This window comes from Miniopterus schreibersii (genome assembly GCF_964146895.1).
Source record: "Miniopterus schreibersii genome assembly, chromosome: 20".
Taxonomy (NCBI): Eukaryota; Metazoa; Chordata; class Mammalia; order Chiroptera; family Miniopteridae; genus Miniopterus; species Miniopterus schreibersii.
The window spans coordinates 23,650,884-23,677,424 of NC_138122.1; the positions used below are offsets into that span (position 1 = coordinate 23,650,884).

General features: G+C 54.0%; 1 protein-coding gene across 1 annotated transcript in view; it reads left to right on the forward strand.

Annotated features, from left to right (window-relative positions):
- The window catches only part of RBM19 (RNA binding motif protein 19), a 74,529-nt gene that overhangs the window by 24,970 nt on the left and 23,018 nt on the right, over positions 1-26,541 (forward strand). The window contains exon 22 of the mRNA XM_081123127.1: positions 22,088-22,193. Within this exon, the coding sequence (XP_080979253.1) occupies positions 22,088-22,193 (106 nt within the window). The remainder of the gene's footprint in view (positions 1-22,087; positions 22,194-26,541) is intronic.

Here is a 26,541-nt window from a genome sequence, read left to right on the forward strand (position 1 = left end):
TGGCTAAGGAAGTCAGACTTTTTTTGTTATGTTTATGAGCATTGGGATACACTCTTCTGTGGAATGCCTGTTCAAGTCTTTTGCTCATTTCTTTAAAATTGGGTTGTTGATTTTTTTCTTGTCAGTTTTTCTAGTCACTTTTTATATAATTTTTTATATTCTGAATCCTTCTTGGTGGATATATGATTGGAGTCCCTCTCCCATTTTGTCATTAGCTTAATGGCGCCATCTCAATGGTGTCCTTTGATGAGCAGAGACTCCTAATGTTGTCATTTTGTCACTTTTTCCCATCATGGTTAGAAATTCTGTGTCCCGTTTAAGAAATCTTTGCCTCCTCCAAGCTCATGAAGGAAGTCTGCCGTGTTTTCCTCTGAAAGCCCTGACCTTTCACATTTAGGTACCCGATCGGTCTGGAATTGATTTTTGTGTATGGCGTGAGGTAGAGATCGAGGGACATTTTTCCCCCCACACAGATATTCAATGGGCCCAACATCATTTATCGCGAAGACCATCCTTTCCTCTGCTCTGCGGTATTGATTTTGTCATAAATCAGGTGACTGTGTATGTGATGGTCTGCCTGTGGACGCTCTCATTCCTTCCATGGGTCCATTTGTCTATCCCGGTGCCAATACGTGCTGTCCTCATTACTGTGGCTTTGTTATTGCTGGATATCTGGTGTCTTTGTTTTTCCGATCGCCTGGGACATCTCAGCTTCTTGCATGTCAGGCCTTTGGGTTTTCATTCTACAGCAGCTGGAGGTTCTGAGCAGAGGGAATGGTGGGTCTGACTTACAGTCTGAGATCTTGTGAGGAGCAGAGGGGTCCGAGTCATGTGAGGTGACTCCTCCAGGAGGTCTCTGTGGTCACCTGGGCCAGAGGTGACTGTGGCTGGACCAGGTTTTGGTGATCGCAGTGGGGTGCCACTGGGTCAATTTGGGGGTGCATTTGCAGAGAGCCACTGATGGCTTCAGTGAGGACCAGGATGTAGAGAAGACTGGAGGATGACAGTCAGCCGGTGATATAGCACATTTGGGGGTGGAACAGTGGAGGGAGGCTCCAGCCCCACTCTGCATACCACCCCTTCCTTGCCGTGCCCAGGTTGCCCCTCTCCGTTGGTCTGTCCATGTGCATGCGTGTTCGGGGGTTCTGGTGGACATTACTGTTGGGAACACCTCTGGTTCGGGGTCACCTGTTAGCTCCTCAGATGTCAGCAGTAGCGCCAGCATCACTGTATCACTGTTCCCTATTGGCATGTCCACCGTCCCGGGATCGAGGCTATGTTGACGGTACCTCTGGACATTTGCACAGCCCTGACCTCAGAGCCCTGCCAGGGTCTGCTGTGCTTTTGTGCTCATGATGTTACTTTTCATTTTTCGTCCCCCGACAAGTCTGAGGAGCTGAAGCTCACAAGGCAAAACCCTGAGCAAGTGGCACAGTTGGATACGCCCTCCCAGCCATTCTTTCCCATGACAGACTCTGGGGACGGAGAGGCGCCTCCTGAACCCTTTGATGTACCGTCAGCATGTACCTGTTATGTTCCTCAGCACACCTTCCCCCATCTCAGATCCCCAGGAGCACCGCCCCAAAGAATTTGGTGGGGACGGGCACTGGGTGATACTCTCTTCATTCGAGAGGGCCGCTTTGCAGAAAATCGATTCCAGACCCTCTGCTTCTCTTTTTTAATTATCCTACTCTCTGCCTTACCAGCGTGTCCACCCGGACAAAGCAGCGCTGGCTGAAATGAGACCCTCGGGTTACCCGAGATCTCCCTTTTCATGCCGCCCTGGTCCTTCAGTCGTCAGGAGGTGGCTGTCAGCTTGGAAAGGAGCCGGTGTGATTTTCCTAGTGAGAAGAACACCCACCAGGGAGTCAGGAGGCCTGAATGCTCGCCTGGCTCTGCCCTGCACCCACCATGTGACCTTGGGGGTGGTGTGACTTCTCAGAGCCTCTGTTTGTTGAATGAATCAGTGACGGGCTTAGGCGAGGCCAGCCAGGAGGGGTAGCTTCCATGCCGCAAGCCAACACCAGCCCTGATTGCTGTGGTGAGCTAGAACTCTGTGCCGGAGGATCGCGAGGCCGCCTGGGCTCCCTGGGAAGGCGCATGGTAACTGAGCAGTGCTGTCCGCATGGACTGTCTGAAGTAGGTGAGCGCTGCAGGTATTTGCCTAAGAATATGGCGCTCAGCGCATATCATTAGCTTTTTCATTTCCACCTGCCCAGCATACAGTCCCAAACCAGGGCCCGTGTGGAAGCCCACTGAGTTTTCCTCTAAAAAAAATCATAGTCAACTCTGAGAGCTGAGAGGAGTTCCTCGCTGTGGCTTTCTTCCTTTCTGTAGATTTGGTCTTTCATGCAGCTGACGTTTTCTTTCACTGCACAACCAGACTGATTCCAGACCAGGTGACAAAGGCCCAGACAGCACCCAGGGGAGGGCGTACGGTTCCTGGGGGAGGAGGGTGGGGTGACACTGCACCCCTGATTCTCCGCACCCGGACGCCGTGGCTGCAGCCTGCCCTAACCTCGCTTTCACACCTCCCCGCTCCCCCTCCACTTCCTTTTCAGCTACAAGGTCTCTGCGCTTTGTCTGGGCTTGTCGGGAGGGCGGCAGTCGGCTCATTGTTGCAGCTGACAATTGTGCTCCATGTCTCCAGCGTCCTGGGTGCTGAAAGGCAGCAGGGAGCCCCAGGGTATCTCGGGAGGCTTCTGTCTCCTCCCGTGTCTCCAGTCTTGGGGCTCTTCATGGAAAAGGGGGTCTCCATACACTGGTTTTTAGTTAAGGAAGAACTCGTTGGTTTAACAAATATTTACTAAGCATCTCTAATGAGGCAGGGACGGTGCCAGGTGCTGGGTTACAGAAACAAATGTGAACTCCAGGAGGGGAAGGGACCATCTTGGCTTGGGGGAAAATGGATACAAGGTTCACTGCATTAAAGTCCTTACAGAGAGGCCAGGTCTTCTGCATCATTGGCCTGGTGACAACTTCCCTAGGACTCAGTGTCCATTCCTGTAGAATGGCGAGAATCACAGGTTTGCTATAAGGACGAGGTCAGGGAGGCTGGTAAAAATTTGCCCTTTCTCCCAGCCCAGGATAGCTGTCATATCTAGCATGGCTCATACCTACAGCTCCCACAAGGCACTAGGACGGCCCCGAGAGCCAAGGGACTGTGCTCTTACTCCCAGCCCTGCTGCTAATTAGCTGTGTGCTCTTGAGAAAGGTACCTGATCTTTCTGGTCCTCCCTGAGGACACTGAAGTGAGGGGGCTCAAGTACATGATTGTCTCTGCAAGGGTTTCCTATTCTAAAGGGACAGAGGCTGTGACTTGTGTTTCTCAAATCCTAGTAATGTCTAAGGAGCCCTTTTAAAGAAAAACATCTCGTGGCCCTTCCTCCACAGTGATAACATAAATATTGTTATTAATATGCGACTTGAGTACGTACAAATGTAAAATTCAGACTAAACTGACAACTTACGCTCATGGTTCTCTTAGGGCTATAAAACCAGAACACATTTTCAAATTAAACACAAACAAAATTTAAAATCAATAAAATTCAAATTAAGCACATTAGTTTAGTGTGATGGATGGCATTGTTTTGCGGAAATGGGATCCAGAACGTGGGTTTTAATATTAGAAAGATGTAGCCTCGGGTCCAGATCTATAATCGGCCTCGGTACTCAGAACTCTTACCAACGCAAACGGTGCCTGTCGGCCTGAGTGAGTCAGTGCAGGATGGGAACTCAGACCCGAGGCTCTTTGCCAGTTCAGCATATCCAGGCCTCTTGCTCATCTGACTCTCAGTCAATCATCTAATGCCTCTTCTAACACAGCCTGCCTTCGTGGTCGCTTAAAGATCAGTTAGCATTGTAGTGTTGTCGAAACTATCAGTGAATGGATAACCAAGTACTCTTGGAACTGAGAACAGAACAGCATTCCATTGTTTGTTCTTGCTAATTGATCTGTTGTTGCAAGTTGGTCTGTTCAAAGATGGGTCCCCAGATGTAGCACCCACTCCCTCCCTGAGTAGTGATACTGGCTACTCCAGCACAAGTCTGGTGAGGTCAACATGCCCCATGCTATGGTTCCCAAACTGTGCACTGAGGAACCTTGACGTGCCTCCGTGACCTCACAGGTGCACTGTGGGATATTTTAGATTTTCTAGAGAAACATAGCAATGTCTTTCAGAAATGGTGCCAACTATTGTTAAATTGTTTAGGCCTCTGAATACTTTAGACTATTAGTATTATGACCGAACCATTAGGTGTTTTTTGGCCTAAGGATGCTATGGAAAGATTACTGAGACACCAAGGGCACTGAGATCCAAGAAAGGTCACGGAGCCTAGTGTTATTTTATTATAATAACACTGGAAAGGCTGTGCCAGCCTCGAGATCCCATTCTGTTTCCACTCCTCATACATTTTACTTACGGTACTCGGCTTGGTATCCAGGGTTATGAGGCTGTTCCCGCGGCCTCCCCCCTCCCCTCCACCTCTGAGCCCTTGTAAAATGCATCCCAGAACATTGATTTCCCAGCACAGATTTCGGAAAATCTCCAAGCTGCCTGCAGTCATCTCGGGTGTCACGAGAGCGTCCAAACCACAGAAGTCTTAGATGAAAATGAATTTGCCTGGATGTCCATGCCTTGCAGTGTCCTGGCAAGGGCCAGCACCCACGGTCTGGACCCCAGGGTTGGGAGTGGGGAGTGGCCAGTCAGCCCTGGCCTTGAAGCCTGAGTTCTGCAGAGAATGTGATGGCCTGGCCGCCCTAAGCCTTTGAAGTATACACGGTCCCCAGCTGAGAAATCCCTCTAAACTCTCAGCAGCATCTTGTGTGATGGGGTTGCTGCTGCCCCAATTTTCCTAGCAGGGAAAAAAGCACATTAACGGAACATTTGCAAACCCAGGGCCCAGGGATTTCTTGGTTTTGTTTGCTTTGGTTTGTTTTAATTCCTCTCCTCCTTCCAGCCACTTCTGGCTGTCTGGTGGGCTGGGATACTTTCTAGCCCACAGGTATTAGGTTAAACTATATATAAGGATGCTAATATGTGGTCACCTTTGACCTGCAGAAAGAGCACTTTCACTTGGTTCAACCCAGTAGTAATTGTACCCCCTTTACTGAACCACACAACTAGTCCTCACTTATGCTCACTTATGCTCTCTATATATATACCGTGGTTTTTTTAAATTAATTGCACATCTAAAATAATGAACCTATTGATGACATTAAGCGAGGTCTTACTATACCTCAAATCACAAGATCAGCAAGGATCATCTTCCTGAAGCCGTTTTACTCAGTAATACAGAAAAAAAAAAGCTATATTTTGTCTCAGCACAAAGATAGCTCTGTTGTGGAGTCATGTGCAAAGTTTATATGAAATGTTGAAATAAGCGCAAGACAACCCTGAGTCACACCCGCTGAGTGTTTAGAAGTGTGTTTATTCTCAATCTGCCCCTGGGATAGGTACATTGCTGGGAAGTTTTGAGGAGTCTTTAGTCATGTGTGGAGGGAAAGAGTAGAAAGAGGGTGGTCGAGGGAAGGTAGATGGTGCCAGGTTGGGGGAAGGTGGCGGCCTGGCCCGGCTCACCTGACAGCCCTGCTCCATGCCGTGCGTCAGCGACCTGTGCCGAGAACTTCCTGCAGCAACGGAATTGCATGACCATCGAGCCTCGACATGTGGCTTGTTGCAGTCGAGGAACTGAATTTCAGTTTTATTTCATTTAGCCTTAAATAGCAAAATGAGTGTTTTTAATTTTCAGTAGTCACACGTGGCCATGGCAGCCGGGTTGGATGGCACCGGCCCAGGTCTATTGAGACCCTTTAAAATGTTCTCTCCTTTGATCTAGTAACTCTGGCTCTAGACTTTTATCCTGAAGAAAAAGTTGGGAATTTGGACAGAATGTTTTATGTGGGGTGGGGGGGCGGTTGGTGAAGGGTTGTTTATAAGAAGGAAGAATTGGCAACACTGTTGATGTTCACTGGAGAGAGATGATGGCGAAATTAGGGATAGAGTGACAGGAAGGCATCAGTAGTGTTTATAAAGAATGCGGCTGAGAGGGGACGTGCTTTTGATCCAGCAATTAAGTGAAAGGGAGCAAGAATTGGAAATAGCATATACAGTGCCATCCCTGGGTAAACAGAAAAAAGACTGGAAGGAAGTGCACCAGAATCCTAGTCATTGTGGGTGAGTTTGTTGGCACCTGTTAGTTACTTCTCTGTATTACTGTGTGTTTGGCAGATTGCCTACACTGAGCATGGAGAATGCTTTAGAGTCAGAAGGAAAAATATTTTTTAAAATATGACAGTTGCCCATTGCTCTGTTAGAGGTGCCAGGGGAGAGTGTTGAGGGGGTTTCACGAAGTATCCCAGTTCAGACTCGGCACAGCTCACTTGTCATACACCTTTGGGAGACTCTTAGCATCCTCTCCACCCCATCTCTGTCCAGTGTTGCTCTTTACCTCCAAAGCCAACCCTTTTAAAACTTGAGTTGCAACAAATGAAGCCAGGACAGTACTACTTTCGTGGGTTTTGTGTTTCTTTTTGCCCAGCACTTTATGTAATTTCAAAACTCATATATAAAACTCTTCAGAATCTTTCTCTGTTATTAGCAAATCAGACCTATGCTCCTTTAAAAGTCTTTTGATGAGAAAAGTAACCCATTCCAGAAAGTTTGGGAAATCGAACAAAAGCCAAAGCCACCCGCCCACATTCCCACCACAAGACACAGCTCTCTCTAGCTTTCACATGCGCCTTCCTGCATCCTCTGTAGGCGGGGCAGGTATTCATATCACTGTTTTACAGAGGAGGAGACCGAGGGTCAGAGAGGTTAAGTGCCCTGCCTGAGGTCTCCTAGCTGGTTAAGTGGCAGCCGAGGCCTGAGCCTGAGTTCTAGTCTCTGCCTTCTTTCCCCGGCCCCGTAGGTGAGGTTTGACGTAACCCCCAAATCAGCGTCTCCCCTGTTCTCGGGAGGCTGAGAGCCTCTTGTCCTTCAGAGTGTGGTGCTTAAAAGCCTCCGACAATGGCTCGGCTTCGGAAGTAAGTTACTAACACCGGGCTGATGCTTTCTTTATGGGAGTTGACTATTTAAAGCAGCCACAGCTGACACAGGCAGAGTTGTTCGGGATGCATGTTGTCACACACGGGCGGGGAAAGCTCAGTGTTTCCCTGACACATGGACGGAGGAATAAAGGTTTGCTTTCTAGAGGGAAAGGCGTGGGAAGAGAGAGAGGGAGCTGCTTGGAGGAGGTTTCAATCCAGGCAGCCTGAGTACACTACCTGGGATAATCAGACTCTGCCTTCCTTGGGTTTCAATAAAAACCCTTTAACAGCTTGTTCCCAAAAGCTCTTTTTTTTTTTTTTTTTTTTTACCCCAGCCTGAGCCATCACCTCCACTTCTCTTAATATAGCTGAGCTCAACCCAGAAGAGTAAAAAAAAAAAAAATTCAGTGGATTTTCTAAGGGCCTCTGAACTCTGGGTGAGTATGGAGTTTTTGCAGACATTCTGTAGCCTCAAATAAATGAAGGTTCCAGCCCCTGCCTCCCTGCCCTCCTGGCCAGCCCCAGGCCCTGCCTTAACCAGCAGAGAGAGACCCCCAACCCTGGCACATGAGAAGGAGGTCTCAAATCTGCCTGCGTCTCCAACTGCCTGGAGCCCCCTCCGTCCCAGGCACATCGTTCCCAGGCACATCGTTCGTATCCCCTGGGGCGTGTTTGTGCTTTTCTAAATAAGCCATGCTCCGGTCGACTACCCTGTGGGAGAAGCAGCCCAAGTTCTAGGAAAAGAGTTGGCTTAATGAATGAAAACAGAAAAAAGCCCAGCAGCCTGCCTGTGGACGGTGGGAGGCGCCGGGGACTGAAGTGAGGGAGCCTGGGTTGGAGCCACCACTCTTTCTCTTTCTGGGATGCGGCCTCCCTGGACTAGTAGATAGAAAGTACCCTACAGGTCATTTCTGCTCAGAGATTCCATCAGCACATCCCAGCATAGCTCAGAGGGTGCAGTCTTCCTTCTGGGAAGGATCTCAGACCTGCTCCGAGGTCCTGCGGGACCCCTGGGAGGGGAGTGGAATGGGGACAGTCTTCCATGTCTAGCTGGTTTGGTTGTGGGGTTTTTTTGTGTGTGTTTTTTTAACCCATTTCCACCGTGGCCAGAGTTTATCTCATCTACAGCATCCTGAGCATTCCCGCCACGCTCAGAACCCGGTGGGGTGGGGGGAGTGGCGGCTCGGTCCCACTCGCGAAGAGTCCCTCATTTGTATCTCATTTTCGAGTTATTATCGAGCCGCTGGTTGTGAGAGTGTTTTGACAGCAGCTGTCAGCAAGGTGCAAGCGGCTGCCATCGCCTCCGATTGGCTGGAGACACCTCTGGCAACATGCTGAATAATATCCGAGCCTCCCCACCCCCGCCAGAAACAGGGAGCAGGGAGGGCCGGGGAGGAAAAGCAAAGGAGAGAGAGGCAGGGAAACACCCTGGCCACTCCAGGCCCCGGGCCAGCCCAGCTCAGCCCGGCGTCCTCTGCATCGTTGGTAAAAGACTCAGACTATGTCTCGTGTTTTATTTATTTTATTTGAGGTTTTGGGCAGTGAGGGGAGGGGGGATGAGAGAAGATCCATCCAAACATCCACTTAGTCTTGTCAGAGTTCATTTACTGAGTTAGCGAGGTCATCGCTCCCGGGCCCAGGCTGCCAGCCCATACAGCCTGAGCGGGTAGTGGGAGGGCAGCGACTCCGAGACCCAAGGTGCTCTCATCAGCTGCGGCTTCTTTTTTCTCCCTCCTCTCGGCTGAAGTGCGGGGAACGCGCGTGTCCTCCCTCTCCCTTGAAGAGTCTTCTCTCCGTCACATAAGTCGTCCCACGAGTTTCTCTCTGAGCACTGTGCATCGAGGCAGGGGATAAACAAGGCTTTGTATTCCCTGCCTTTTACCTAAGCAGTTTAAAATTCATTCTCTTCTTTTTTTAAGTATGAAAAAAAAAATGTTAGCGACACCAGAAAGCAGATGTTACGTGATGGGGAGGCGAGCACACTTCTGCCTTAAATTTAGGCCTGTAGCCAAGAAGCAGGGAAGACAGGGCCCAAAATCGTAACCACTCTGCTCCTCACCGACCCAAGGGAGACGGGTTGGAGAGGCATCCCTCCAGTTCCTCTGATTCGCTTGTTTCCCTCCCGCAATAGTACGTAGGTAAGGTGTTCCCACCTGGATTCCCATAAAAAAATGTCTTTCTTCCATCTCTTCAGCTGGGGGCCTTCCCCGGCTATGGGAACTGAGATTATTTTTGCAGGTGGGGACATCAAGCTACGCGACACTTGTCCTTCCTCCCTTCCCATGGCAGATTGTTAAATTATTCCAAGGGAGCTGGCGCTCTGAGGCTAAATTACCCGGCAGCGATGTCATGGCAACTGTACCTGTCACCCATTCTGTCACTTTCTCCTACAGCCAGAGCCACCAAGAAACTTGGTCGAGGAAAGTCATTCTGGGGCCAGGTGGGGAATTCAAGACAAGTGTTCCAGGGCTCCCTCCATCCCCATGCCCCCATTAGAGCTGCACCCCTGTTGGGGTATGTAAGCCCTGCGTGTGTAAGGAAGCAAATCGGGGGGGGGGGGGGACACTTGGGATGTGGCGTAGGTGTTCATGTTGACAGGCCCAGAGCTCAGGGGTGTCTGCAGACTAAGTGGAATTTGACGACAGCTTGTTTTCAAGAAGTGGGGGAGGCAGAGGCCCTCTCCTTTTTAAAGACCTCAGTTTTCCCTTCGTTCATTTATTTCTTGAATTATCGAGTACCATGGGGGTGCAGTGGTGGCCAAGACCGGTGAGGTCCTGTCCCAGCAGAGCTGGTGGACCGACATGGGGAAGTGGACAGTAGCCGGGTAACGTCAGAGAGGGACATGCACTGTGCTGCCTTGTTATATGGGGTGATGAGGTTGGCGGTACCTGGGAGTACAGTTCAGGGTAGGCTTCCCCGAAGAGGTGACTGTGACCCAAGAGTCCAATGATGAGAAAGATCTAACCTTACAGAGACCAAGGCAGGCAGGTGCCGGACGGCCCAGCCCTGAATCAGCTTGGAGGTGAGAGAGAAACATCCAGAGTCCATCCAGGCTGAAGGTGGGAGACTGGCAGGGAGGAGGGAGTGGGAGCGCTCATGAGATGGGCCACCACAGCCTCCGCCAAACTCCAACATGGGGGGGGGCAAGGTGTGGCCCTTGTGCTGCTCCCACAGGCAGCCACTGCAGCCAGTTTCTTGAGTTTCGCTCAAGAAATAATTTTCTGTGCACATGTCTAACACCCCCTCCCCATCCCCCTTCCCACCACTGCCTTTTTTTTTTTTAAACTCTTGGGCACCTAGCTTTTTGTTTTCTTCCGCATAATCACATATCTTGGTGAGGATCTAGTTTGGGGAGCAGTTTCCTAACGTGGCCCCCCAAGCGGGTGACCTCGGACTGCCCTCCTCCCGTCTCTGAGGTCTCCTGCCATGGTCTGTGTGTTGGGTGAGGATGTGTGCCTGGTGGGGAGAAGGGGAGGGGGGCGCGTGCCTAGGGGAGGGGGAGGGTTTTCCCTTCTCAGGGCCCTGCAGGGTGTCGCTGGGTCGGGGCTGTGGGAGGGGTACCGGGCTCAGCCTTCTGCACGGCAGGCTCCCAGGAAACAGTCCCCTATGAGGCCCCCCTTGGGTAAATGGCACCTCGGGAGGGCGAGGTGAAGAGGCCTAATGACTCTCTTCGAACCTCCCTCATTACCAGCAGACTTGGATTTTTCTCACGGCCTCTAATGAGTGCCCCAGATCTAATAAGGACCTGATTAGGGAAAACAAATAGCTCAGGGAGCAGCAGGTGAAGGCACCTGGCTGTCAGGGTGACAGGAGTAGCACGGAGCCTGTGGGGAGGAGGCCGAGCTGGGGGGTGGTGACGATGTGATGCCTCGGGTGGAGTGAGGTTGGGCCAGGGGGTGAGTTTGGTCTAGAACTGCGGTTGTCCAACTCCTATAAAGAGCCCGTGATGGTTAATTTTATGTGTCAACCTGACAAGGCCACGACGTGCCCAGGTAGCTGGTAGAACGTTATTTCTGGGTGTTTCTGGAAGAGACTAGCGTTTGAATTGGTGAGCCGAGGAAAGCCGAGCCCACTCCCAGCAAGAGAGCTGGACAGCCATGCTCTGCCTCTGCACTTACCTCACAGGCCATTCTGACCTCACGGTTCCACCTGGCTCTGCCACAGAAACGGACCCCACCCCATACACTTTCAGTGAATTTTCTGGAACCACTGATGGTCACTGGTGTACAGAGGGGGCTTCTCCCCGCAAGGGAAACCTTGTTTCAAGTAAAATCATGCCCAAAATTCCAGCGTGCAGACCACACCCAAGCGGAGCCCCGCTGTTCGGGGTTGGGGAGGTTGAGACAGCCAGACCACCTCTGTGGCCTCAGGGACAGCCCACAGGGACTCTGGTCCTACCTCAGCCACTTGGCATTTTGAAGGTGGGCAGGGGCAGCGCCTCCCCTTTCTTCATCTGTCATACGGGATCCCGGTGCTGGGCCAGGACCCCGCACCTCTAGCTCTGAAGACAGGTGAGAACACAGTTGTCAGGATGCCTCCTCAGGAGGCTTATCCTCACCTGCCTTGTCATCTCCCTCCGTCCCTCTGTTATCCGCTTCTTCACTCAATCCTTTTGCTTCTGATGCCATCTCATTAAAGCCTCACCACAGCTCTGAGCAGGGGACCATTAGCCCCATTTGAGAGATGAGCAAGCTGAGGCCCAGCTTGACGCCCACACTTGTGCTCGCAGCCCCTATACCACCGATGCCCCCAGAATTTCCATCTCTCCCATCTGAGCAGGGGCAACCCAAACGTGGGTTGCTAACTCATCCTTGCTGTTGCAGGAGCCGCTCCCCACCAGGGGTCGGGAAAGACCCCATCTGATCCAGGTGGGACTTCTGTCCCACTGGGAGCGTGAATCCCGCCAGAGAAACCAAGTCAGGTTTTAATTATCTCCCGCCTGCCCCACCAGGGTGTGAAAACCGCTCGATTGTTTTCCTCAAGAATTCCCCACCCCACCCCCAGGCTCATGTCAAGCCAGGCATCACCCCAGGTGTCCTGCCTCAGAGAGAGCTGTGGCCACACTCCCTGGTCTTCGCATGGAACGGAGTGGGAGGTGAAGGCCGGTTGGCGCAACAAGACTCACACAGCCTCTCTCCATGCACCCAGAGGAGCGGGAGATAAAGCACGCCTGGGGCTTTGTGCATCGCCAGAGACACGATAATTTACCTTCCCTCCTCGCGAACTTTGCAAATGATGCTCTTTAACTCGCTCCTGAGATAAACAGTGCTTGTTTCGAGGGGGCTGCCTTCCCTTCTGACTGCTGATTCCTTTTCTCTCTCTCCACCTCTGCCTGGGGCACCTTGGTTCTCCCACACCCCAAATCTGATCTGGATTTCTAATCTTGGAAAGAGTCTCCCCACCCACGCACACCCAGATCCCTGTGGTGGGACCCGCACAGTCATAGTCACATGGCTCACTGGGAACCCACCCTCCAGAGCCTGTTTCTCTCTGTCCAAACCTCCAGCTACGCCTGGCCCAGGCTACCCCCCGCTGCATCTCAGCTTCGCATGGACCATCCGAGTCTAAACTTGCTTTTCCTGCTGCCACTGTTCTGTGTTGGTTTATTTGGCCCCAAACAAATGGCCCCCCTCACAGATCCATTTCTGCGTCTCACTGCATCTTAAAACTCACCAGCCATCCTGAGCTCCAGTTGTTTTGTTGTTTTTCTTCCCAGACTTTTAAAAATAATATTTGTCCCGGCCGGGTGAGTGTCTCTCCCCACCCTCCACGCCAGCGGGCTCAGCGGCATGAATCACTGCTCTTCCACGCCCTGTCTCCCGCCTGCCCCGAGGAGGGCCTCCAGGGCCTTCCATCGAAGGCTCCTGCTATGTTTGCATGTTGCATCTTCTGTGGGGGCATCTCAGCTGTCATCATGCAGTAATGATTGTCCTGGCTTTCTTTGGAAGCCCAGGGGTTGAGGCTGCTCAGTTACCTGAGGTACCTGAACCCCACAGTACCGGAAAAGTGGTCACCTCCCAACTGTGACTTGATCCAGGGACTCCCAGGGTGACAGTGACCATACTCTCTGCCTCTCTCCAACCTTGAGCAAGGTCAGATGGGTGCTTGGAACTCTTGCCAAGGGGGTGGGGAGCACCACAGTGGGCTTCCTAACGCTGTGGGACGTCTGGAGTGACCCTCCTAATGGCAGGTGTCGGGGCCTCTAGATGCAGGGATCTTCAGAAGCGGCCCTCCGAATCTGCCAGCATCTCCTTGGGCTCTTTTTTCCACTTCCTCCATCACTTGACTGACAGCTTCCCAGGGGCAGGCAGGCTCCAGCGAGAACCTAAGGAGTGAGTTCAAGGCAGAAGTGGGTTACTCTGCCCAGAGTGGGGCGTAGCACAGCAAGTAGGACGTCGTGAACTCCAGGCAGCCCTGAGCGAGAGCCCTGCGAGCTCAAAGACCTCCCCTGTGTCGCAGGTGCTCTGGGATGCTCTGGATCATGAACATAGAGCTTCTGGGGCAGAGTCGGGCGTGGGGCAGGCACTCGGCGAACACTGCTCCCCTCCCCACTGTTTCTTGTGTCTGGTATTGAGGACCTGGGCCTTGAGAGGGCCCGAAACCGAACAGTGAGGAAAAGACAAGTGTCCCTTCACAACCTTAGTCACTCCGCAGTGGGGTTTGTGCTGAGCCGCCTGCCGGGCGCTGTCCAGGGTGCTGACCACTCAGTCCAGCAGGGGAGCCAGACTAACCGACACAACTGAACGCACGCAAGAATGTAAAGTCTGTGACAGTGAGGAGGAGGGGGGTCACAGCAGACGCCCCCTTTGCGGGTAGGCCGTCCTGTGGTCTGGGTGGGAGAGCCTCTGACGCTGCACCCTTCACCTTGGCGTTCTTTTCCTGTCTCGCCGCTTCGCGGGACAGCAGCTGGGTTTACGGCCCTTATTTTTGTCTCCGTGCTGAGTAGGTCTCTGGGCTGGTGGCAAGATGTATGGTTCTTGGCTCCGTGGGACCTGGCACTCACTGCCAGGTGCAAACACACCATAACTCAGCCTGTCACCCGCATGCTGCCTGTCACTCCCCGGCCACTAAGGAAAGGGGGCTTTCCCCAGGAGGTGAAGGCTGCCTTGCGCCTCCATGCACCAGGCCTCTCTGAGAGCACTGGCCAGGCTGGGGGAGGCTTTCCGAAATGCACAGTGCCTTCTCCTGCTGTGCAGGAGGTGCCAAGCCCAGGCTGCATCGGGGGCACCGATCGATCAGTGAGGTTTTGGGGGCTAATGCAGAGGTTGGCCAACTAAGGCTCATGTGCCAGCCCCTGTTTATGTAAGTAAAGTTGTGTTGGCGAGAAGCCATGCCTGGTCATTTACATACGGTCTGTGGCTGCTTTCTTGCTAGAGTGACAAGGTTGAGCGGTTGCAAAGCCGAAAATATTTACCATCTGACCCTTTACAGACAAAGCGTACTTGCCCCTGGTCTAGTGCGGAGATACCCGGCACAGCGGAGATAATGGCGAGAAGCAGGATCCGTGGCAGATGAGTCCTTTAACTAGACTGAAGCCAACAGGAAAGAGGCTGGCTTCTTTTTCCTTTTTAATTTTTTCCTTTCTCTCCAACATCTCCTGTACCGAGGATAATACCACCAAAGGGTGTTAAATGGGTTCTGAATGTCCACCTCCGGCCGGCCACATTCTTGTGACGATTTCATTAGCCTGAATTATCTACTTTATTTTCCTGTAATGGGATTAGCTGTACTTGAAGCAGCTGAAGACCAGAGGGGGAGAAGTGAGGGAGAGCGCGGCCGCTGTGTGTTCCATTAACTCACCCTGGCAGAGGCGGGGGACTGACCAGCATGTCTGCCCCAGGCCAGGGGTGGCTTCTCCTTCTGAGGAAGAGGGACACAGGCTGTCCAATGGGCTTGCTCAGCCCGAGGAAAGACAGGGGTGCCTGGGTCTGGCTGAGGGATGCCTCCTTGGGGACAATTGCTTCCAATTATGTTATAAAACTAGCAGGACGTGCAGGTGAGATGGAGAACTGCTTCGTTTCTCAGGGCTCCAAGAATCACAAAGCCACACCTGGCCCTCTTATGTCAACTCTTTGCTGGAAACCCCTGGGGTTCATCGGGAGGGGCCTGCCGGGCCCAGCCTGCTCCTTCTCAGCTTCCACCTGAAACATCATAAGGGCTTGGGAGGGCGTCAGTTGCTTGGCACCAGTACATATCCTTTTAGTGGACACGGGCATTACTAACAACATACATTTGTTCGTTCCTGAGAGATGCCAGGAACCATGAAGTCAGCAGCCTTGTATGGTGGGAGGGGCAGGGATTGTTTCCATTTTACAGGTGACAAAACTGAGCCTCAGAAAGATGATATGGGTGGAGGGGTAGAATCTGAACCCAGGTCTGACTCCAAACTTGGGTTCTTTCAGTGATGCTGTGCCTTGGCCCCTGGCTGTCAAAACCAGACTTCTGTAGCAGGTCCCACTACACAGCCCCCAGAGAACTAGAGGGTTCCCCTGAGTGTCGGGGGCAAAGGCCTTTCACTGTACTGTGTATGCTCAGACCTGCTGTGATGACGGCCTTAGTTCCTTTTTATTTCCCAACTGTGTTTCATTGAATGCCTGTGTCCTGAGAGAGGCTAATAGGTTTTCATGTTTCCAGGGGTCACACAGAGCTGGGGCTCTCTTGGCTCCTTCCCATCATCTGTCTGCCCGAGGTCTTTGACTTGGGGGCCAGCATCCTGTCCCTCCTGCTGACCTGGCTCTGGCTCATTTCAGGATGTCTTCACATACCTCTCTCCCTCTTTCTTTTTCTCCTCCCCCTTCCTCCGTCCCTACCTCCCTCTCCCTCTCCCTCTCTCATCAGTTCAGCCCAGAAACAGCTCAGCCAAGAGCTTTCATCCCCTGGTGCCATGTCCCCTCCACCAGAGCCTCTCAGGAGAGTCTGGGATCTGCCTGGAACTCGGGCCCTGACTCTGACTCAGAGATACTGTTTAACTGCTTGTCCCCGGGATCCCTCATCTAGAGACGAGAGGGTCACGCTTGCCTGGCAAGTTCCCCGTGAAAGGCTATTGAGAGCAGCTCAGCGCCGTCCTCCACACTTCTCTTCTCTCACTTTCTTGGAAACCAGGCCACTTTTCAGCCTTCGAGAGGCAAAAATAAAGGGAGCATTGCGCTGATGGCGATAAGGTAACCTTTCTCCCTCTGGCCCTCACCATAATGAGCAGCGAGTAATTGGAAAAGTTCCTTCTGAAAGGCCTTCTTTAAAAAGAGAGCAAGCGGGAACAAAAGAGGAGGCTCCACGCAGAACTGGGCCTCCGTTCAGCAGCTCCAAAGCCATCGCTCCTGGCTTAGCGTGGGCTCCACGCAGGGTTGAGACACACTCACCCACGTGACCTTCTGGAGGAGTGAAAACAGCCCCTGCAGGTGGAGCCACACTGAGACCCCCTGCCTGTGCCTGCACTGTGGCGGGGATGTCTGGAAGGAACCCTGTCTTTCTGCACCCAACAGGGCACGATGGTGGACCTTGTCGTCCAGCCACAGGCCTTGGTTAGTGATCAAGTTGGCCCTGTTTTGCTGCCTGTTACTTATTCCCTGCCACTGAAGGAACAGATATGAGCACTTTGGAAGGAGCATGGACTGCGAGGGGCCAAACTCTCCTGTGGCAACTTGTCATCATCATACATGAAAGAGTGTCTGCAGGACAGAATGACAGGGACAGATAGGAATGTTCTGTCCCCGCGTGGGACTGTGCTGCCACCGTCGAATATACATTGTATGTGAGGCGGCCAGTCCTGCTTGTGTTTCCGCATCGCAGATATGGAGAGTTTGGACAGTGGGTCCTGTCTCCCGAGCCTCCCTCCACTGCAGAGGTCAGCTGTCGCAGATGGAGGCGTGGCTTTGTCTCTGGATGTCCAGTTGATCTGTCTCCCCACCTTGCCTCAGCTAGGGCCCTTGGCCACATGGCTGCTCTGTAAAGAATGGAGGACAGGAGATGGGACGCTGGGCACAGCCACTGCCAACCTGCCACATTTATTCACCCAGTGGGAGTACTACGTGGCCTGTGGGTTCCCAGGTGGACCCTCTTTGAGGATGGTGCGCATGGGGGTGGCGGGCGGAAGTGCACCGAGATCAGAAGCCCCCTACTTGGTGTCAGCCTGCGGGCTAGAGGGTTAGGGCTATAGCCCATATGGAGTTGAGATGAGGGATTTTATCCCAAAGTCCTCAAGTGTCTCCAGGGCAGAAGGGGACTCTTCCCCCAGGTGAGGGTCCCCTGAGAACAAGGCTGGCATATGGTCACCATTGACTCCCTCCCGGCACCTTGCTCACAGGGGCCTTGCACAGGCTCAGGGACAAATATCACCTACTTTGGGCCCCGCTCGGCTCATGACCATCTATGGGACCTGGGGTAAGTCGCTTCACCCCTGTGGCAGGTGCTGACTCACCAAGTGTCCTTGGAGAAATCATGTGACTGCTTTGAGCCTCGGTTTTATGTTAGGTGTGTGATGCATGTTAGAAAATCGTCGATTATTTGAAAGGATTTTTTTTTTAAATATGTCTTTATTGATTTCAGAGAGAGGAAGGGAGAGGGAGAGAGAGAGAGAGAAATATCAATGATGAGAGCGTCATCGATAGGCTGCAGCCCACAACCTGGGCATGTGCCCTGACCAGGAATCGAACCCCGATCTAGATCCTAGGTCGACGCTCAACTGCTGAGCCACGCCCGGCTGGGCTTGAAAGGATTTTAATGCCAAGAGATCTGGCTCCTTTTTCTTACCTCGAGAAGGAACTGAAAGGAGCCTATGGTTTATTCTTATCACAAAACCACCCCTTTGTCTTGTGCATACCACAGTGTTATTCGCCTCTGGGTCCCTGGGGTGGAAGCTGGTTTTTCCCTCCACTATCCTTGAGCACAGGGGGAAGGAAGACTCCCCCAAGTGACCCGGCACTTCTGCTGGGACGCTGGCTGCCCTCTTTCGCTGATCCAAGTAGGAGAGTGATAAGGGCTTGTGTCTTGGGAACAGCAGTCCTGCCTCCTTGGTGTGCTTGACCTCTGCTTGGTGTCAGCGTGCGGGCTAGAGGGTTAGGGCGACCTCCCAGCCTATCAATTAAGCCCCCAAACCCAGGCACCAGAGCAGCTGTGAAACTGGCAAGCTCGGCAGCTCTGGAGGGTTCTCTCTCTCTTCCCTACACCTCGCCTCTTGCTTCCTTCCCCCTGGTCCCATTATTTTAGTCCAGGAGGGAGGATGCCATCCTTTTTTGGTTGCAGATCCAAAGACCCTGAGCAGTCGCCATCCAGGGCTGTGGCAGATCTGGTCACCAGGGCACAGCGCACCCCGGGGGAAGAGCCCCATGTGCACGCAGGGCCCACACACACATGTGCGCCTGCACTCGGGCCTGTGTGCAAACACGATTTGCATGCCCAGACTTGTTTATGAGGGCCGAGCGTAATTGGCTTGCCCAGCGCAACACCTCGGCACCCCTTCCCACCCCGCCCTCCCCCATGCCACCCCCACCCTCACACACCTCCCAAGAAATTAGAAACGTGACAACAAACTCCAGTTGTCGCGAACCCACGAACCCGCCAGCAGCCATGCGCGCTAGGCAAGGCGGAGGGGCAGGCCTCGGTGTGGGGGAGTAATTGGTGAGCCCGAGGCGAATGAAGTGATTGGAAAAGTGAGGTGTGAGTTCGTTCTTGAGGTGTGAGCGTGGTGGTGGGGGGGCATGTTTAAAAGCCCGGATGTCCCTTTAATTCACAGCTTCTGACACAGTAATTGCTGTTTTGTGGTTTCTATTATCTACACAGTGGGGAGTATGCGCGTCTCCTTCCCCAAACGGCAGAGTCCGGGCTTGGGGAGGAGCTCCTGGGTGCCCGGCGATTCTCCTCCCTCTCTGGGCCCCTGTGGCCCTGGTGGCCCTGCCTGGCCTCATCCAGGTGGCGGCCTCTGCTCCCAGGAGCTGAGGGTTCACGCACAACTTCCTCCCAGAGCCACTCTTAGAAATGGCTCCATGACTTAGTTGTCAGATAAGAGCCTTAATAGTGGCTAGTAGTTACACATCGCGTATCTCCGGGGAGCTAAAGGTACTTCATCGATATTTTCCTCCCCCACTTCCCCTCTTATCTTCCACTTTAATTTTCCCGCTATCTCTCTGAGATCGCTAGGATCAGCCTCTTATTGCCCCACACGGCCATATAGGAACCAGAGCCCCCCACTGTCCCCGCATCGGTCTTGGGCTGGGAGGGAAGCCTTTCCTGGGTTTAAGCCCCGGGGCAGTGGGACCTGACAGGTCACACGGCCTCTCTGGCCCTTGGTTTCTCACCTGTAAAAACAGGGTATCACCACTGTCCCCCAGTCCTGGAAACAGTATATTTTAAAGCCCCAGCCCATCACAGGCCCTTGATCACTGGTCCCCAGAGCGACGCAGCCATGATGGCGTCTTCATGTCCCAGCCCTTCATTTCAGTTTCACAGCCTTGGGAAGTTCCACCTGATATCTAACCCTGATCTTCCAGTTGCTCCATGGGCCCCAGCTTTCTCCTATCCTCTTCACAGATAGAAGGGGGAACAGGCTCGCCATCACCATCTCCCTGATCCCCTGGAGAATAGGATTTGGGGAGTACTCGGGTCCTGGGTCACAGCATTTCATTTGTTCTGCAGATGCCTGCCTGGAAACCCCAGATGGGGACTATGACACCCCTGCCCTTGGCCCCCTCACTGCCTGGGACAGGATCCCAGTTCTCTGACCCTTCCCTACAATTCCCCTTGGATCCAGGGGGCCCCTCTGTCATGGCTCCCCCTGCCACGCTCTCGAATGCCACTTCCCCAGGCCACGTAAGCATGGCTCCTTCAGCCTCCCCTCATCAGCTATTTTCCCCACCTTTTAATTATTTTCCTCGCCTTTCTCCGGACCCTGAGCTGCTTACCATGCACAGAGCATCCACAGCATGCCGTGTGCTGCAGAGAGGGCGGAATTAACCTCTCAGTCTCCCCCTCTCTCTCTCCCTCTCCCTCTCCATCTCTTCCCTCTCTGCCTCTCTCTCTCTCCCTTTCTCTGTTTCACATGCACATACACACATAGGCTGGCTCACCAGAAATTAGAAAGGGTTAAGAAATCTGGGCAGAGGGCCATTGAGACCATCAAGGGACAGGACTGTAGCCCTTGGGTAGAGGCAGGAGGAGGTTGCACACAGCCTGGGTGGAAGGAACTGCAACTCAGTCAGCCTCCCTTGTCCTGGGGTCTTGGGCAAATCACTGGACCCCTCTGAGATCCCTCAGGGCATTCCTAGCTGCCCCACCCCGTTCCTGAAAGTGGCCAGTCTCCTGCAGATAGCTAAGGGGGTGAGACATGGAGCAACAGAAAGAGCTCAGCATCAGACACCCCAAATTCACAGTCTGGCCCTGCCACTTACTAGTAAGAACGGCTATCTCCCTGAGCCTCAGTTTCTTTATCTGTGAAATGGGGTGGTAACTAACCACTAACATGCGTGTTCTTTGTACATAGTGTGTGGCCTGTTTTGGGTCATCTTTATCATGGTGCTCTGAGTATGGGCGTAATGTACCAGGGTTCGCGTCCACCTGCGGGGTGCTACCGCTTGCTTATTTCAAAAATACTGTCAGACATCCATGCTGGCCCAGGCACTGGGCTCCTTGCTATAGACCCATGATAAACAAGACAGGTGTGGTTTTTACTATAGCAGAGCTGAGATTCAGTCCCGGGGGAAGTCAGAGGGCCACACAGGTTTCCACAGCACAGGGCCCTAAGTGCTCTCAGTCTCCGGTCCTCAACGCCACCAGATGCGCTGTCCCTGCGTCCCTGTGGCTCCCTGAAGAACTAGGAACCAAAGGAACATTTATGTGAGGGCATCTACAAGGAACCTCAGCCATCCCCTACCCCGTGCCCCCCTGCCCAAGGCCAGCCTGGCGGAGATGCGGGGCTTCTAAGGAGGGAGAGGCAGCATGTCTGTTGTGGGCCGTGGCTGCCTTTAGGTGGCAGGATAAAGCAGGGTTTGCGGCCTGGCTCCTCAGCTCTGTCACCTCACCTTCCTGCCTGTCCCCACCTGCCCGGCTTCCAGGCCCCAACCCGCCTCCTCCACATGGGCTGGGAAGACTGACAGGGCTCCACTGCCTGTCCTCCCAGCCCCTCCCCTCCCAGGAGGTTGGTCTTGTCACCAGCAGTCCCGTTTCTGTCGCTGGCTCGGAGAGGCGCCAGGCGGGGGGAGCAGCACTGCCGGGCAGGGCTCCGCGGAGACGTGCAGATTCATTCTGAGGGCTCATAATGCTGCATTTACACACTGTCCTGACTTCAGAAATTGGGCTGGCAGATGCCTGGTCATGCTGGTGGGGCCGCGGGTTAACGCTTTGGATTCAGTTTATGTCGTTTCTGGAGAGCAAACGGCCTTTACCGTGTTTCCTACCCAATCGGTCTCCAGCCCTGAAGCCCCCTCGACCATCGTGTGTCAGTGTGTGTGCCCAGGCACCCGCAAGTCTGTGGAGATTCTCAAATAAAATAATTCCTCTCCTTGGACACCAGGCACATTAAATATTTATCGGCAGCAGTTTGCACGTATACATTTGACAAATGGACATTAGAATGGGGCTGAGGCTCGCGAGAAGTGGTGAAGAAGGGAGGCCTGGTTCTTTGTCCGGGAATTTCTCCAAGGTTTGTGCCCAAGGAGAGGAGGGGCCTGGGGGTGGTCCCGGCCATGTTTACCTGCTTGATCCCTGCTTAAAGCCATTTCCTCCTCCAGAGCTCTGCCTGAGTTAGGTTTAGCAGATACCAGAACAGAAGTACAGAGGGAGGGGAAGTGGGGTTTAGAGGGTGTCGCTCTGTGTCATTCAGGTGTCTTGTGCTGAAGATATATCCTAGGTCCCGTGCTTATTCAACACAGAGCTCTGCTGTGGGGGTGAATTCGGTTCAGGAGACCCCGCTGGCCCCCAGCATGGGACCCTGGCTGGCAACACAAGCAGCCCTCGCCTCCGCAGCCAGGCCATGTGTATACAGGGCTGGAAAGCCCCCCGGGCCAGGGAGGCCGAGCGTTCTGGGCCTCAATTCTCAAATGCCGTATTTTTGCCTTTTGCCCCTAGCACCTTCGGGGAACTGAAGACTGTCCGCTTGCCCAAGAAGATGACTGGGACAGGCACGCACCGGGGGTTCGGCTTTGTGGACTTCCTCACCAAGCAGGATGCCAAGGTGAGACGGTGGCCCCTGCCCAACAGGCCTCTCCTTTCTGGGCCTTTTGTACGAGTAGCAGCAAAGCTCTGTGGTTTTTCTCCTTTTTTTTTTTTTTGAATCCTCCAGCCCTGCTAATCTGCATGACATCCTTGGAAGAAAAAACCCTGGGTTTTGCGTTTAGAGGAAGGAACAGTTCTGTATCCCCTTTCCTTCCTCCCTCGCCTACATCACATGCACAGGGACCTGGAATACGCAGTGGGGAAGTGAGTGGGTTTCCCAGGCCTCTCCAGGGCAGACAGAAAGCTCCTAGGTTGTGCTCCCCGGGGTGGGCATCCCGGACAGACCTTGACAAGGAGACTCCAAGGCACCCACGTGGGGACCCGTGCAACACGTCTTTCCTTTCCTCCTCCCTCTTCCCTCCTCCCTCCTGGTGGCTGGTTGCAGGCGAGGGCAGCCCAGGCAGGTGCTGCTGTGCACAGAGTCCCTCGGAGCTCCCTAGAGACGTGGAGCGCCCTTTACTCTTCAAGCGAGGCAGCCTCTGGGTTGGGGCACGGTGTAGCACGCGGGCTCGTTCTTGTGGTGGGAACTGACCGCGCCCTCGCCTGGCCCAGCAGCCAACGTGGGGCAGAGGCTGTGGCTGGGGTCCAGCTTTGTCCATGGTCACAGCCCTTGTGGCATTGCTCCTCCCTCGGCCTCGTCTTCTTTCGAGGACACAATAAAGCCCCGCACAGGTCTCACCCAAGGCTAGGAACCCACCACCTCCCAGGAAAGTGGGCTGTTTGCCGGGATTGCACCCATAGGCCTCTAGCAAGTTGGCACTGCCAGAGGCCCGGTGGGTGGAGCTAAGGTGACATTTCGGGGACACAGCTGCAGCCTTTGTGGACCCTGGGAACACATGCAGGCAGAAGGGACCCCAGAACCTCAGGAGCCTTGCCAGCCACCTTTGTCTCGGAATCTTGAGCTCAAGTGCCTGTTTTGTCAACGCACGGCCACGTTTGTCCAGACATCTGCTCCCTTTTCTTTTCGGCCTGCCGCCTTTCCCTCGCCTCCCACAGTGGCTGCAGGGACGGGGCAGCACCCCATGCGTGCAGGCCTGGCATCGGCTCTGAGGGAAGCCAGGGGACAGCCACCCAGAGCGTCAGCTGTTACTGCCGGCAGCTCAGCTTTCCTAGCCCTGGGCCTCAGTTTCCTCATTTGTCAAACAGGAGGGATAACAGGTCCTGCCTCACAGGGTGAAGGCGGATGGTGCACATGAAACCCTGGCCCCGGGCTTGGCACAAGGTGAGCTGTTTCCGCCTCGTTGCCACCCGCCCAGATCCCCTCAGAGCTGGCCGGCCCTTCCCCTGTGGCCGGAGAGAAGAACGAAGGGCCAGTGTGAGGGCCACCTGCTAGAGCGCAGGTGGAAGCCAGGCTGCCCGAGTTCGAGCCCCAGCACTGCTGCTTTTCCGCCGTGTGACCTAGGGCAGGTGCCTGACTCTCCGTGCGCCTCACTTTCCCCTTATGGAGTGGTAAGAGGGTTTTCGTCCTCGAGTTATCGTGAGGTTTGGATGAGATGAGATTCTTAGTACAGGGCCCCTGTGAGCCCTGCCTGTTAGCTGTGAGGGGGAGGATGGTAACAGTGGTGAAGATGGTGATGGCGCGAAAAGAAGGGCCAGGGAAGGAGCCATCTCCCCGCACATGGCATCTCTCCAGGATGGACCTGCTCCGGGGCCGGGAGGGTTAGACCGGGCATAGGCTCCCAGTCTCGAAATTTCATGGGCCCAGGGCCAGGACACGGTCACCTTCGGAATGGAAAGGGGGCTCTCAGGTGGACAGGGCAGCATGAATGCCTGAGTGGCCCCTGCCCCACATGGAGGCCAGGCTACGGGTTTCAATGCCAAGCTCAGCCCAGTGGCTGGCAGCTCCTCCCCCTCCAGCCTCCCCTGCCTTCCAGTCCCGGCTCCAGGAGAAAGGGCACCAAGGAGAGCAAATACTCACCACACAGCCCCTCACCTGTAACAGCCGGCAGCCGGGCTTGGAAGCTACGTCTGGCCCCGCCAGTCCAGGCACAGCTCTTCCCTGTCCCCAGATGCGAGCACTCTTCGTGCCCTCTCCAAACACCCAGCCCTTCGTGCATCCTGAGCCGATGAGGAGCGTCTGCTGCAGAGCTCCCCTTGCTCTTTTCGCTTCCCGGAGGAGCTGTGGTGCTTCTCCCGGGCTGCCTGAAGAACTCCATTGTCTCCCGAGTGGAACAGTTAGCGCTCTCCACTGACCCACGGAGCCGTGTGCACTGGCTGCTGGTGAATGGAATTGTGAATATTGTAAATATCTAGTTAGCTCGAGGGTGGGCGTGAGTTACAAGAGGGTGAGCGATGCTCTGAGGAGACATGGAGTAAAAACCCTGAGGATCTTTTTTTTTTAACCTTCACATAAGGAATGAGTGGGACTCCCAGGCGCCTCCCTGGTTCTCAGGTCCTCGGGGCAAGCTTCCCTGAGTGGCCTTTCTTTTTCGGAAGCGCTCTAGAAAAGCAATCTCCTTTAGAAACCTCCCCGGGGCTCAGTGGCCTCACTCCCATCTCCTGCCACAGTGCCCTCCCTGAAAATCAGCGATCGGCCACTCTCCGCTTCAGTACCTACTTGAACTTGGAGGTGTGAGCCTCCTATGGGGGCCCCACACAGTCCTCAGATGGGAAGAAGGGAGAAGGGGAAGCAACGATGGGAGGGATGGGTGAGCAGATGTTCAGGGAGAGACATAGGAGGGAGTAAAAGCTGGTTGTAGAACCTCGAGTCTGTAAAGCTATGGCTTCTGGGCAGGGCCAGGCTGGGGCTTGAACCCAAGCTGTCGGCTCCCAGCATGGTGCTCTTTCCCTGGCATTTCTCAGTCCACTTCTCCAGCTGGCTGAGGAGAGGAGAAATTGGCCTGGTGGGTCCCCCGGCACCACCGCCTCTGCTTGGGCCCCAAGCAGGCGTCATCTCCATGCTCCCTGCCCTTGGGGACTCTGAGTCTTTCGATCTTTCTCCATGACCCCCGAGTTCCGTCATCGAGAGCACTCTCATCAGGCAAGCCCCTCAGGGTCAAGCACACACCTCAAAACTAGGAAGAGGATTCTAGCACGAGGCTCCAGAAAGGCTGTTGTGGCTGAGCTCAGAGTAACCAGGCAACTGATTACTACAGCCAGAGGCTCCCGAGACCAATTGCGCAGGCTTTGTACCTGACATACATCGCACACTTTGTCTCGTCCAGCCTGCAGCAAGAGCCTACCTGGGCAGGTGACCCAGGGTTCCCAGATGGGCATGCCCATCCCCATTGGCCAAGAGGTAGCCAGTAGCCACTGGGATGCCATTTAGAAGCTGCCACCTCCTCTTTCTTCACCCAGACAGACCAGGCTGGTCATGGAGGAAGGAGGGAAGAGCACCATGGAAGGGAAGGAACACAAAGGACTGACCTGCAGCCCGGATACCGGGATATCCCTCTTTCCCATGCATGTGCCTTTAATTCTTCCCGGCCCACCCCGCTTTGTACTTTTGCAGTTGCAGCTGTTTTTATTTGCCACCACTGCTGTTGCTTTAAAAGGTCTATTTTCACATGGAATGTTATCCAATTAGCAGAGCAATGTGTTGGCTTAAATAAACACTTGGGGGGAGCCGGCGGTGGGGAGACGGGATGGCAGTCGGCATTGGCAGGCAGGCAGAGCCGTTCTCACTGTGGTAAACAACCACAGCTTTAATTGTAGGGTCGCACCAGTTAATGTCGCCTTCCACGTGTCTCGCTTTTGCATGCTGATGGGGGAGGGGCAGAGGGAGCAGCATGGACACAGGGCTGGGCCCACCCTGGCGGGGTGATGCTGGTCGCTTTGGAGGGGCTCCCATTAGGCCTCGCCATGCCTGTGGCCTTCACCTTGCAGATTCCACTGAAACAAGGCATGTGGTGGGAAGAGGTGGTGAGCAAGCCAGACAGTGCTGCTTAAGCAGCTGGGCCACGTTAAATGCACAGTAAACAGTGATCGCCATCCTATGGTCAATGGTGAGCCTGCGACACACGTTTGCTTAATTGAGTGCAAGGAGGGAGCAGAGAGCTCATTCTCCATGGGGGCCTGTGGGGATGCAGCCAGGGTCTGAAGCGGACACTGGCCCATGGAAATGAGGAATCCGTGGGGCGTGTCATCCCTGGGCAGCCTGTGTTCAGGACAAGCGGAGCCATGCAGTGGTTGGCAGTGTGGCCTGTGGAGTCAGAACTGCCTCTCTCCAGCTACGTGACCATGGAGAGGGATTTCATGTCCCTAAACCCCAGGTCACTCATCACACAACAGGAAATAGGCTGCCCCTTGTGGCAATCAGGAAGATAAAGTGGAGTGCTGTGTAAGGGCCTCACACCAGGGAAGTGGAG